The sequence below is a fragment of the Ammospiza caudacuta genome, chromosome 31, assembly GCF_027887145.1.
Source record: "Ammospiza caudacuta isolate bAmmCau1 chromosome 31, bAmmCau1.pri, whole genome shotgun sequence".
NCBI classification, from domain to species: domain Eukaryota; kingdom Metazoa; phylum Chordata; class Aves; order Passeriformes; family Passerellidae; genus Ammospiza; species Ammospiza caudacuta.
In genome coordinates this window covers 4,131,486-4,145,140 of record NC_080623.1, presented here as the reverse complement: position 1 = coordinate 4,145,140, position 13,655 = coordinate 4,131,486, and the positions used below count along the sequence as shown (strand labels likewise).

The 13,655-nt window shown below is 56.0% G+C and overlaps 1 protein-coding gene across 1 annotated transcript in view; it reads left to right on the top strand.

Annotated features, from left to right (window-relative positions):
* The window catches only part of ESPL1 (extra spindle pole bodies like 1, separase), a 35,311-nt gene that overhangs the window by 7,137 nt on the left and 14,519 nt on the right, over positions 1–13,655 (top strand). Inside the window, exons 9-21 of the mRNA XM_058822004.1 lie at positions 418–738; positions 2,495–2,654; positions 3,379–3,529; positions 4,360–4,499; positions 5,662–5,779; positions 7,360–7,504; positions 7,799–7,808; positions 8,169–8,340; positions 8,961–9,092; positions 9,675–9,831; positions 10,713–10,822; positions 11,683–11,972; positions 12,012–13,448. Of these exons, the coding sequence (XP_058677987.1) occupies positions 418–738; positions 2,495–2,654; positions 3,379–3,529; positions 4,360–4,499; positions 5,662–5,779; positions 7,360–7,504; positions 7,799–7,808; positions 8,169–8,340; positions 8,961–9,092; positions 9,675–9,831; positions 10,713–10,822; positions 11,683–11,972; positions 12,012–13,448 (3,343 nt within the window). The remainder of the gene's footprint in view (positions 1–417; positions 739–2,494; positions 2,655–3,378; positions 3,530–4,359; positions 4,500–5,661; positions 5,780–7,359; positions 7,505–7,798; positions 7,809–8,168; positions 8,341–8,960; positions 9,093–9,674; positions 9,832–10,712; positions 10,823–11,682; positions 11,973–12,011; positions 13,449–13,655) is intronic.

Here is a 13,655-nt window from a genome sequence, read left to right as displayed (position 1 = left end):
AATGGGGATTTGGGATCAGGGAATGGGGATTTGGGATCAGGGAATGGGGATTTGGGATCAGGGAATGGGGATTTGGGATCAGGGAATGGGGATTTGGGATCAGGGAATGGGGTGGGGGATTGGAATGAGGGAGCAGGAAGGGGCAATTGGGATGGAGGATTTGGAGGAGAGGATTGGAATGGGGAGAATGGAGTGGGGGGATTTGGATTGGAATGGGGTGGGAGAGGTTGAGATGGGATTGGAATGGGGTGGGAGGGATGAGATGGGGACTACTGGGATTGGAATGGGATGGGATGTGACTGGGAGAGGGGAGCCCCCTGGATTAGGGGAAGGTGGAATGGGGTTGGAGCTCCCTCCCCTGCCATCGCCCCATCCCAACCCCGCCGTTTGTTCCTGTGACCCCCCTGCCGTTCCCAGGACCCTGCGGGACGCCCTGGAGTCCCGGTCCCAGAGCCAGCCCCTGTGTGGGGACGCGCTGCTGCTGCTGCTGCTGGCCGAGCTCCAGGCCTACAAATCCCTGCGGGGCCCCACGGGGCCGGAGCGCTACAACGTGCTGTGCGACCTGCTGGGGCTGTGGGACCCCGAGGGGAGCTGGCACCCCCCTGGAACGGGGGATCCGGGGGGGAACCGGGACCCCCCGGGAACGCTGGACCCCAACCGGAGCCTGCCCAGGGCGGTGGCGCTGCTGGAGCTGGGACAGCTCCTGTGCAACCACAGCTTCAGTGCTCACACGGAATGGTGGGTGCTCCAATCCTTCATCCTAACCCCGATCCCAGTCCTGATCCCAGTCCTGATCCCAATCCTGGTCCTGATCCCAACCCTGATCCCAGTCCTGATCCCAACCCAGCTCCTGTGCAACCACAGCTTCAGTGCTCACACGGAATGGTGGGTGCTCCAATCCTTCATCCCAACCCCGATCCCAACCCCGATCCCAACCCCGATCCCAACCCCGATCCCAACCCTGATCCCAACCCTGATCCCAATCCTGGTCCTGATCCCAACCCTGATCCCAGTCCTCCATCCCAACCCAGCTCCTGTGCAACCACAGCTTCAGTGCTCACACAGAATGGTGGGTGCTCCAATCCTTCATCCTGACCCTGATCCCAGTCCTGATCCCAACCCTGATCCCAGTCCTGATCCCAACCCTGATCCCAGTCCTGATCCCAACCCAGCTCCTGTGCAGCCACAGCTTCAGTGCCCACATGGACTGGTGGGTGCCCCAATCCTCCATCCTAACTCTGATCCTGGTCCCAATTCTCCATCCTGATCCCAACCCTGATCCTGATCCCAATCCTCCATGCTAACCCTGATCCTGATCCCAACCCTGATCCCAGCCCTGATCCTGATCCCAATTCTCCATCCCAGTCCTGGCCCTGATCCCAGTCCTGATCCTGGTCCTGATCCCATTCCTCCATCCCAGCTCTGATCCTCCTCCCAGTCCTGATCCCATTCCTCCACCTGATTCTCCATCCTGGTTTTCCATCCCAGTCCTGATCCCGACCCTGATCTCAGTCCCTCATCAACCCCAATCCCATTCCTCTGTCCCAGTCCTGATCCCAATTCTCCATCCCAACCCCCTGCCCTCATCCCAGTTTGATCCCAATCTTCCATCCCAATCTTCCATCCCAATCTTCCATCCCAATCTTCCATCCCAATCTTCCATCCCAATCTTCCATCCCAATCTTCCATCCCAATCTTCCATCCCAATCTTCCATCCCAATCTTCCATCCCAATCTTCCATCCCAATCTTCCATCCCAATCTTCCATCCCAATCTTCCATCCCAATCTTCCATCCCAATCTTCCATCCCAATCTTCCATCCCAATCTTCCATCCCAATCTTCCATCCCAATCTTCCATCCCAATCTTCCATCCCAATCTTCCATCCCAATCTTCCATCCCAATCTTCCATCCCAATCTTCCATCCCAATCTTCCATCCCAATCTTCCATCCCAATCTTCCATCCCAATCTTCCATCCCAATCTTCCATCCCAATCTTCCATCCCAATCTTCCATCCCAATCTTCCATCCCAATCTTCCATCCCAATCTTCCATCCCAATCTTCCATCCCAATCTTCCATCCCAATCTTCCATCCCAATCTTCCATCCCAATCTTCCATCCCAATCTTCCATCCCAATCTTCCATCCCAATCTTCCATCCCCATCCTGATCCCGTTGCTGATCCTGATCCCAGTCTTGATCCCATTTCTCCATACTGGTTTTCCATCCCAGTCCTGATACCAACCCTGATCCCAGTCCTGATTCTGATCCCAGTTCTGATCCCAAACCTTCATCCCAGTCCTGATCCTGATCCTCAATCCCAATCCTCAATCCCAGTCCTGATCCCAACCCTGATCCCATTTTTCCATCCCAATCTCTTGTCCCAATCCCTTTATCCCAAATTCCCCACCCCAATCCCCCTATCCCATCCCTGGGATTTTGGGATTTGTTCCCGTTATTTTGGGGTTAATTCCTGGGATTTTTGGGTTCCCACAGCTCGGCCCTGGACGCCATCCAGGAGTCCCTGAGGCTGCTGGAGTCGCTGGCCCAGAATTCCCAAATCTGCAATTCCCAAATGCGGGATCAGCTCCTGGATGAACGGGCCCAGGCCCTGCTCTGGCTCCACATCTGCACCCTCGAGGCCCTCCTGGAAAAGGTGAGGGGTATTTTCCTGGGATTTGGGGCATTTTCCAGGGATTTGTGGGATTTTCCTGGGATTTGGGAAAATCCCGGAATTCCCTGCATGTCCCAAACCCTTCCCAGGGTGATTTTCCCAGGATTTTTGGGATTTTGGGACCCCCAGATTTTGTGGGGCTAATTTTTCTGGGATTTTGGGGAATCCTGGGGTTCCCTGGGTGCCCCAAACCCATCCCAGGGATGATTTTCTTGGGATTTTGGGGATTTCTGGAATTCCCTAGGTGCAATTTTCCCAAGATTTTTGGGATTTTGAGGATTCTTGGAGTTCCCTGGGTGCGATTTTCCTGGGATTTTTGGGGATCCCTGGGGTTCCCTGGGTTCGATTTTCCCAGGATTTTTGGGGATTTTGGGGTTCCCTGGGTTCAATTTCCCCGGGATTTTTGGGGATTTTGGGGATTCCTGGGTGCGATTTTCCCCGGGATTTTTGGGGGTTTTGGGAATTCCTGGGTTTAATTTCCCTGAGATTTTTGGGGTTCTCTGGGTGCAATTTCCCCGGAATTTTGGGGGATTTTTGAGATTCCTGGAGTTCCCAGGGTGCAATTTTCCCCAAGAGTTTTAGGGATTTTGGGGTTCCCTGGGTTCGATTTTCCCAGGATTTTTGGGGATTTTGGAGATTCCTGGGTGCAATTTCCCTGGGAATTTTGGGGATTTTTGGGATTCCCGTAATTCCCCTCCTTTCCCAGAGCGTGGCCCGGGATCAGCGCGGCCGGGGCCGGGCTCAGGGGCCCCAGGGGGATCAGGAGGAGCCCCAGGGGGATCAGGAGGAACCCCAGGGGGATCAGGAGCCCCAGGGGGAGCCCGACGGGATCCGCTGCAGCCTCAGCTCCGACCACGGTGAGACCACGGGGGGAGAAAAGGAGATTTTGGGGTGAATGGGGGGGCCTGGAGGGGTGGGAAGGGGATTTTGGGGTGAGAAAAGAGGTTTTGTGGGAGGTATGAAGACCCTGGTGGGGTGGGAAGGGTTTTGTGCCATGGATGAGGGCCCTGAAGGGGTGGGAAGGGGATTTTTGGGGTGAATGATGAGGTTTTGTGGGATGGATGAAGACCCTGGAGGGGTGGGAAAGGGATTTTTTGGGAACCTGGTGGATTGGGATGAGCTTTTATGGGATTCTGGCAGGTTGAGAAGGTGATTTTTGGGATGAAAGAGGGTCCTGGAAGGGTGGGAAGGGGATTTTTGGGATGAAAGAGGGTCCTGGAAGGGTGGGAAGGGGATTTTTGGGATGAGGAAAGAGGATTTGTGGGATGGATGAGGATCCTGGATGGGTGGGAAGGGATTTTTTTGGGATGGATGAGGATCCTGGATGGGTGGGAAGAACTTTTATGGGATCCTGGAAGATTGGGAAGGGGTTTTTGGAACCCTGATGGATTGAGAAGGGATTTTTTGGAATCCTGGAAGGTTGGGAAGGGAATTTTTGGGAATATGGTAGATTGGGAAGAGCTTTTGTGGGATCCTGGAAAATTGGGAAGGGGTTTTTGGGATCCTGATGGATTGAGAAGTGATTTTTTGGGATGCTGGTGGATTAGAAAGGATTTTTTTGGGATCCTGGAAGATTGTGAAGAGCCTTTCCCATCTTCCCCAGGATTATCCCACTTTGGGATAAAGAACAGTGGGATATAATGAAACCTTTTTTGGGGGATCCCCCCCGATCCCTGTGTGCCCCCAGCTCTGTCCAAGCCCCTGGACGAGGCCTTTTCCCTGTGGAAGAAGCTTCTGGAACATCCCGGAGTTCCCTCCGTGCGCAGCCCCGAGCAGACCCTGAGCTCCCTGCAGCTCCTGGCAGCGCTCTACCGGCTCCAGGACAAGGTGAGGAGGAGGAGGAGGAGGAAGAAGAGGGTCTGGGATGAGGAGGAGGAAGGCAGGAAGAGGTTGGGATGAAGAGGGGAGGGAATTTGGGATGAAGAGGAGGGAAGGGAGTTTGGAGATGTGGAGGAGGAAGGAGAGAGTTTTGGGCGAGGAGGAAGAGGGAAAAAGTTGGCAAGGAGGAAGAGGGAGAGAATTTGGGGTGAAGAGGAAGAAGGAAAGAGTTTTAGGATGAGGAGGAAGAGGGGAAAAGTTTGGGAGGATGAAGAGGAAGAGTTTGAGATGAAGAGGAAGAGAATTTGGGATGAAGAGGAAGAAGGAGGGAGTTTGGGATGAAGAGGAGGGAGTGAATTTGGAGATATGGAAGAGGAGGAAGGAAAGAGTTTGGGATGAGGAGGAAGAGGAGAAAGAGGGAGGGAGTTTGGGATGAAGAGGAAAAGGGAGTGAATTTGGGATGATGAAGAGGAAGAAGGAGAGTTTTGGGATGATGAAGAGGAAGGCAGAAAGAGTTTGGAGATGTGGAAGAGGAGGGAGAGAATTTAGGGATGAAGAGGAGGAAGAGAGTTTGGGATGAGGAGGAAGAGGGGAAAGGTTTGGGAGGATGAAGAGGAAGAGAATTTGGGATGATGAAGAGGAGGAAGGAAAGAGTTTGGGATGGGGAAGAAGAGGGAAAAAGTTGGGGAGGATGAAGAGGAAGAGGGAGGGGTTTGGGATGAAGAGGAGGGAAGGAGTTTGGGATGATGAAGAGGAGAGAGTGAATTTGGGAGGATGAAGAGGAAGAGGGAGAAACTTTGGGATGAAGACGAAGAGGGAGGGAATTTGGGATGAGGAGGAAAAGGGAAAGAGTTCAGAAATGTGGAAGAAGAGGAAGGACAGAGTTGGGATGATGAACACAAAGAAGGAGACAAATTTAGGGATGAAGAGGAAGGAGTTCAGGATGATGAAGAGGGAAAGGGTTTGGAGATGTGGAAGAGGAGGACAGAGAGAGTTTGGGATGAAGAGGAAGAGGAAGGAATTTGGGATGACGAGGAGAAGAACGAACAAGCGGTTTTGGGGATGAGGAAGAGGAAAGGGGAGAGAATGTGGGATGAGGAAGAGCAGGGAGAGGTTTTTCTGGGATCCCTGGGATGTTTTTGGGATTTATCCGAGGATTTTCCCCTCCCAGCCCATCCAGGCCCTGGAGAGTTTCCAGCTGCTGCTCTCGCTGTGCCGGCGCCTCGGGGATGGTTTGGGGGCAGCCAACGCCCTGAGCCAGATCTGCAGGAGCCTGCTGCAGCTGGGGAGCCCTGGGCAGGCTCAGGTACGGCTGGGAAAAATGGGAATGGCCTGGGAAATCCAGGGAAATCCTGGGAATGGCCTGGAAAAAATCCAGGGAAATCCTGGGAATGTCCTGGGAAATCCGGGAATGGCCTGGGAAATCTGGGAGTGTCCTGGGAATGTCCTGAGAAATCCTGGGAATGGCCTGGGAAATATGGGAATGTCCTGGGAATGGCTTGGGAAATCCTGGGAATATCCTGGGAATGGCCTGGGAAATCTGGGAATGGCCTGGGAAATCCTGGGAATGGCCTGGGAGTGTCCTGGGAATGTCCTGGGAAATCCTGAGAATGTCCTGGGAATGGCCTGGGAAATCTGGGAATGTTCTGGGAATGTCCTGGGAAATCTGGGAATGGCCTGGGAGTGTCCTGGGAAATCCTGGGAATGGCCTGGGAAATCCTGGGAGTGTCCTGGGAATGTCCTGGGAAATCTGGGAATGGCCTGGGAATGTCCTGGGAAATCCTGGGAATGTCCTGGGAAATCTGGGAATGTCCTGGGAATGTCCTGGGAAATCTGGGAATGGCCTGGGAATGGCCTGGGAAATCCTGGGAATATCCTGGGAAATCTGGGAATGTCCTGGGAATATCCTGGGAGTGTCCTGGGAATGTCCTGGGAAATCCTGAGAATGTCCTGGGAATGGCCTGGGAAATCTGGGAATGTTCTGGGAATGGCTTGGGAAATCCTGGGAATGTCCTGGAAAATCCAGGGAAATCCTGGGAATGTCCTGGGAAATCTGGGAATGGCCTGGGAGTGTCCTGGGAAATCCTGGGAATGGCCTGGGAAATTCTGGGAATGTCCTGGGAGTGTCCTGGGAAATCCTGGGAATGTCCTGGGAAATCCTGGGGGTGTCCTGGGAATGTCCTTCCCAAATCCAGGGAATGTCCTTCCCAAATCCAGGGAAATCTGGCAATGTCCTTTCAAAACCCAGGGAAATCCCGGGAAATTATTTGGGAATGTTCTTCCCAAATCCAGGGAAATATGGGAATAACCCTTGGGATAGGGGAAGTCCAGGATTCCAAAATCTCAGGAAAATCATCCCCCAGGAAGGGTTTGGGGCACCAAGGGAATCCAGGAATCCCGAAAATCCCAGGAAAAGATTTCAGTGGGTTTGGGACTTTTTGGGAGCTGTGGGTGTCCCAAAATCACAAAAAATCCCAGGAAAATCCCAAAAACCCTGGGAAAATCCCAAAAATCCTGGGAAAATCATCCCTAGGAAGGGTTTGGGGCACCAAGGGAATCCAGGAATCCTGAAAATCCCAGGAAAAGATTTCAGTGGGTTTGGGACACCCTGAGAGCTGTGGGTGTCCTAAAATCCTAAAAATTCCAGGAAAATCCCCTGCAGGAAGGCTTTGGGACACCCAGGGAACTCCAGAAACCCTGAAAATCCCAGGAGAAGGATTTCAGTGGGTTTGGGACACCCTGGGAACCCCAAAAAATCCCAGGAAAAGGATTTCAGTTGCTTTGGGACTTGCTGGGAACTACGAGTGTCCAAAAATCCCAAAAAATCCCAGGAAAATCCCAAAAAATCCTGGGAAAATCCCCCTCCCAGGATGGGGTTTGGGGTTGCTGGTGCTGATCCAGGTGTGGCATTCCCAGGTTTTCCTGGAGGAGCTGGAATTTTGCCTGGGGGAGGACGAGGGCACCGAGGATTCCCGGCTGCTCCTGCGCCACTCCCGGCTCCTGCTGCGCAGCCAGCTCTGCTGCCTCCAGAAAAAGGCAAAAAATGGGGAATTTCCTCAAAAAAATATTAAAAAAATAGGGAAGTTTGGGGTGGGGGGTTTGGGGTAAGGGGAGTGGGAGGGGATAAAAGGACTGGCATGGGTGAGATTCAGATGAGATCAACCTCATGACCCCAAATCCCCTTTTTCCCCCCTTTTTCCCCCCCATTTTTTCCCCCATTTCCTCCTTTTTTTTCCCTTTTTTCCTATTTTTTCTCCCACTTTTTCCCCATTTTTTCCCGTTTTTACCAATATTTCCCATTTTTCCAGGTGGATCAGGGCATGGCCCTGCTGCTGGAAGGGGATTGGGATAAGAGGAATAGGATGGGTGGAATTGGGATGGGATAAAAGGGCTGGGATGGAATAAGAGGACTGGGATGGGTGGGATTGCAATGGGATCACCCCCATGACCCCAAATCCCATTTTTTCCCATTTTTCCCCGTTTTTACAGGTGGATCAGGGCGTGGCCCTGCTGCTGGAAGGGAATTGGGATAAGAGGAATGGGATGAGTGGAATTGGGATGGGATAAAAGGACTGGGATGGAATAAGAGGACTGGGATGGGTGGGATTGCAATGGGATCACCCCCATGACCCCAAATCCCATTTTTCCCCATTTTTCCCCATTTTTCCCATTTCCCAGGCGGATCAGGGTGTGCCCCTGCTGCTGCAGGCCCTGAGGGAGCCCCAGGCCCCCAGGCCCACCCGGGGCTGGTTCCTGGCCCAGGCCCAGGCCCTGCAGGTCCTGGCCTCGTTCCTGGAGCTGCCCCCGGCGCACCTGGAGCCGCCAATGCGGGAGCTGATCCGGCTGCAGGGTGGGGAAAAAGGGGAAATTGGGGTGGGGACAGAGGGACGGAGGGGTTTGGGGTGGGGACAGAGGGACGGAGGGGTTTGGGATGGGGAGGGAGAGGATGGAGGGGTTTGGAGTTTGAGATGAGGAGGAAGAGGATGGAAGGGTTTTAGGATGGGGAGGGAGAGTTTGGGATGAGGAGGAAGAGGGAGGGAGTTTTGGGGTGAGGAGGAGGAAGAGGAGGGAGGGGGGTTTTGGGGTGAGGAGGAAGAGTTTGGGATGAGGAGGAGAAAAAGGAGTGAGGGGTTTTGGGATGAGGAGGAAGAGGGAGAGAGTTTAGGATGAGGAGGAGGGGAGGGAGTGGAGTTTAGGGATGAAGAGGAGGAAGAGGGACGGAGTTTTGGGATGAGGAGGATGAAGAGGAAGGGAATTTAGGGATAAAGAGAAACACAGAAAGAAACACTTTGGGGAATGAGCAAGAGGAAGAAAGAGAGTTTGGGTTGAGGAGAAAGTTTAGAGAGGAGAAGGAAGAGTGGATTTGGGACGAGGAGGAAAAGGAAGGGTGAGTCACGATTCCTCCTCCTTTGCTGTGAGGAGGAGGATGAAGGGCTGGGGATCCCCAGTGCTGATCCCATGGAATTCCAGGCTGGAGCAGCCCCAAGGTGGCCCTGCTGGAGGCGCAGAAGCTGCTCAGGAGCGTCCTGGTGTCCCTGATGGGCAGCGAGGTCCTGGGCAGCGCCCGCGGCCGCCCGCCCGAGGAGCCCGGCCCCGACTGCGGTCAGTGATGGGCTGGGGTGGGATTGGGGTCCCTGGGGTGGGGTTGGGGTCCCTGGGACGGGATTGGGATCATTGGAGTGGGGTGGGGATCGCTGGGGTGGGATTGGGGTCCCTGGGGTGGGATTGAATGGGATTGTGCTCCCTGGGGTGGGCTGGGGGGCCCTGGGTGGGATTGGGGTTCCTGGGATGGGATTGGATGGAGATTGGGGTCTCTGGGGTGGGATTGGGGTCCCTGGGATGGGGTGGGGTAGGATGGGATGTGTTTGGGGTCCCTGGCATGGGACTGGGGTCCTTGGGATGGGATTGGGGTCCATGAGGTGGGATGGGATGGGCTTGGGGTCCCTGGGATGGGCTTGGGGTCCCTAGGAACCTCTGGGATGGGTTGGGGTCCCTCAGGAAGGGTTGGGATCTGGAATGAGCTGAACTCCATGGGAAGGTCCAGGAACCTTGGGAATGGCTCCATCTCCCCCGGGAATGGCTCCTTCTCCCCGGGACCCCTCCCCATTCCCCACTCCACCTCCCCAGCCCCCTCCCCAGCCCGTGTCTCCCCCAGTGTTCCCACTGCCACCCCGCTGTCCCCAGGCCCGGCGCTGGTGCACAAGTGGCAGGTGCTGGGGGACGCCCTGGGCTGCTGCCAGCGCCTGGTGACGCTGCTGGGCCACTGCGAGGTGCTGTGCAGGGCCAGGGCCTTCTGCAGCGAGGGGCTGACCATGGCCGGACACCTGCAGGCCGCCCGCCGGTCAGTGATGGGGTCATTGGGGTCATTGGGAATGGGGTTGGGGTCATTGGGAATGGGATTGGGGTCATTGGGAATGGGATTGGGGTCATTGGGAATGGGATTGGGGTCATTGGCGACCAGCACTGAGGGGCTGACCATGGCCGGACACCTGCAGGCCGCCCGCCGGTCAGTGGTGGGGCTGGGAATGGGATTGGGGTCATTGGGATTGGGAATGGCATCATTGGGGTCATTGGGATTGGGAACGGGATCATTTGGAATGGGATTGGGGTCATTGGGATTGGGAATGGGATCATTTGGAATGGGATTGGGGGTCATTGGGATTGGGGTCTCATTGGTGACCAGCACTGAGGGACTGAGCATGGCCGGACACCTGCAGGCCGCCCGCCGGTCAGTGGTGGGACTGAGGTCATTGGGAATGGGGTTGGGGTCATTGTGGTCATTGGGAAGGGGGTTGGGGTCATTGGGAATGGGGTTGGGGTCATTGGGATCATTGGAATTGGGAATGAGGTCATTTGAGTCATTGGGGTCATTGGGAATGGGATTGGGGTCATTTGGAATAGGATTGGGGTCATTGGGAATGGGATTGGGGTCATTGGGAATGGGAACAGGATCATTGGGGTCATTTGGAATAGGATTGGGGTTACTGGGATTGGGAACAGGGTCATTGGGGTCATTGGGATTGGCAATGGCATCATTGGAGTGATTGGGATCAGGATCCCTTAGGAATGGTAGGGGCAGGAGCTCATTCCCACCTCCCTCCCAGCTCCAGTGGGCTCTGAGGGGTCTTTTTCTGCATTTTTCCCCATTTCCTGCCCCCATTTCCCCCCCCCCCCCCATTCCCCTCCCCCCATTTTCCCCCATTTTTCCCCGTTTCCCCGCAGGTGTGCGTGGTTCCTGGTGCTGCAGTCCCAGCTGGAGCTGCAGCAGGGGGAGCTGGAGCTGAGCCAGTCCCACCTCCAGCACGCCCAGTTCCTGCTCCAGCCACAGACTGGTGAGCACTGGGATGGGGAAACACCGGTCTGGGAATGGGGGAAATCCCAGAGATCCCAGTTTGGGAATGGGGGAAATCCCATCTGGGAATGGGGGAAATCCCAGTTTGGGAATGGGGGAAATCCCATCTGGGAATGGGGGAAATCCCAGTTTGGGAATGGGGGAAATCCCAGTGATCCCATCTGGGAATGGGGGAAATCCCAGAGATCCCAGTTTGGGAATGGGGGAAATCCCAGTTTGGGAATGGGGGAAATCCCAGTTTGGGAATGGGGGAAATCCCGGAGATCCCATTTTGGGTCTGGGGGAATGATCAAGCTCGGACAGGATCCAAATTTTTGGACCCTTCTCTGGGCTGGAAAATCCCAAATTATCCTTTCCATCCCCTCCAGAGTTAAACCCTGCTGGGATTCATTCCCTGCATGACTCCAAACCCCAAATCCTTCCTCAATTCCCATTCCAGAACCCAAACCCAGCTGGGATTCATTCCCTGCATGACTCCAAACCCCAAACATCCCTTCCATCCCATCCAGAGTTCAATCCCAATGGGAAGAGAACCCCAAACATCCTTTCCATGACTCCAAACCCCAAATCCTCCCTGAATTCCCCTTCCAGAATGCAAACCCAGCTGGGAATAGAACCCCAAACATCCTTTCCATGACTCCAAACCCCAAATCCTCCCTGAATTCCCCTTCCAGAACCCAAACCCAGCTGGGAATAGAACCCCAAACATCCTTTCCATGACTCCAAACCCCAAATCCTCCCTGAATTCCCCTTCCAGAACCCAAACCCAGCTGGGAATAGAACCCCAAACGTCCTTTCCATGACTCCAAACCCCAAATCCTCCCTGAATTCCCTTTCCAGAACCCAAACCCTGCCGGGAGCCTCGGCCCCGCCGGGCCAGGATCCAGCTCCGGAAGGGCCCCCTGGACAGGAGGAACCCCCTGGACCCCATTCCTGACCCCGTTCCTGGCGGGGATGAGGATGAGGAGTTCCTGAAGGGTCCCTCCCTGGCCCTGCTGGCCCCGGCCGCGCTCCCGGAGCAGCCGGACGCCCTCACGGCCTCGCCGGAGCTGAAGGAGAGAAAAGCCTGGAAAAGTCTGGAATTCCTGTCCCACCCCTCGGGATGTCCCTGCTCCTTCTGCTGTGACCCTGCCCTGGTGGCCCTGGGGCTGCGCTGGCTCCTGGCACAGGCCAGGACGTGGCTGCTGGCCGGGGAGGTGGCACCGGGGCTGGCACTGGTCAGGAGGGTGCTGCCCCGGTGTGCCAGCGCTGGCACCCGCCTGGCACGGGAGCTGTGGGGCAGGGTGCAGGGCGTGGGGCTTGGGGACATGGGCAGGGACAGGGACAGGAGTGTGTCAGACCCCTCTGGCAATGGGGACATCATCAGGAATGGGGACAAGAAGCTGCAGGGCCCCTCTGAGGATGGGGACATTATAAAGGATAAGGGAATTCCTGGCAATGGGGACATTGTCAGGGATGGGGACAGGAGTGTGTCAGACCCCTCTGGGAATGGGGACATGGTCAAGGATGGGGACAGGAGTGTGTCAGACCCCTCTGGGAATGGGGACATGGTCAAGGATGGGGACAGGAGTGTGTCAGACCCCTCTGGGAATGGGGACATTGTCAGGGATGGGGACAGGAGTGTGTCAGACCCCTCAGAGAATGGGGACACCATCAGGGACAGGAGGAGTCTGCAGGACCACTCTGGGAGTGGGGACACCTTCAGGGATAAGGGAATTCCTGGGAATGGGGACAGAAATCAGCAGGAGCCCTCCAGGAATAAAAACCCCTCTGGGAATGGGGACATCATCAGGGACAGGGACATTTCTGGGGACAGGAGTGTGCAGGACCTCTCCAGGAACGGGGACACCATTGGGGACAGAGACCTGTGGGATCCCTCCAGGCACAGAGACCCCTCTGGGAATGGGGACACCACCAGGGATGGGGACACCATTGAGGATGGGGACACCACCAGGGATGGGGACCCCCTTTGGGACAGCACCCCGGGCCCCCTGGCTGAGCTGGTGGCCACTGGCTACTCCACGCTGGCCCTGCAGAGCCTGGCCGGTCCCTCCCAGTGCCCCCCAGTTTGGGATGAGGAGCTGGAGCGGGGTCTGACCCTTTTGGGGTCCCTCAGTCCCCCCGTGGCCGGCCTGGGGGTGGCCGTGGCCACTCTGCTGCTGGCCAAAGCCGTGGCCACCCTCGGCCGCGTGGCCACCGCCCTCGGTCACTCCATGGACGATGTCCTGGCCCAGGCCTGGACCCCCCGTCCCCCACCCACCCCCAACCCCGCAAAACCCCAAAAAACCCCCAAAGCTCCCCCCAAAACTGAACCCCAAAAAGCCAAACCCCCCAGAACCAAGATCGGAAAGACCCCAAAAGTGAAGCCCCCCAAATTTGGGGACGTTTTCGCCCTTGGGGACTCGGACCCCGAGGTTCCCCCCATTGTCCTGAGACCAGGGGGGCCCTGCACCCCCCACCCCAAATTGGGGGTGCCCCCAAAGCCGCTGCTGGGGGGGCCTGGGACCCCCTTCACCATCTTCAGCGAGGAGCCCTCCCCGCCCGGGGGCCGCTCCCGGCTCCGCAGGGCCCCCAAAATCCCAGCCAGGGTCAAGTCCCGCATCAGGGTGAGTGTGGGGAGGGAAATTTGGGGGGAAATTATTGAGGGGGAAAGGTTTGGGAAGGGAAATTTGGAGGGAAAATTTTGGGGGGAAAGGTTTGGGAAGAGAAATTTGGGGGGGAAATTTGAGGGGAAAAGGTTTGGGAAGGGAAATTTGGGATGGAAATTTGGGGGGGAAAAGGTTTGGGATGGGGAAATTGGTATGGGGAAATTG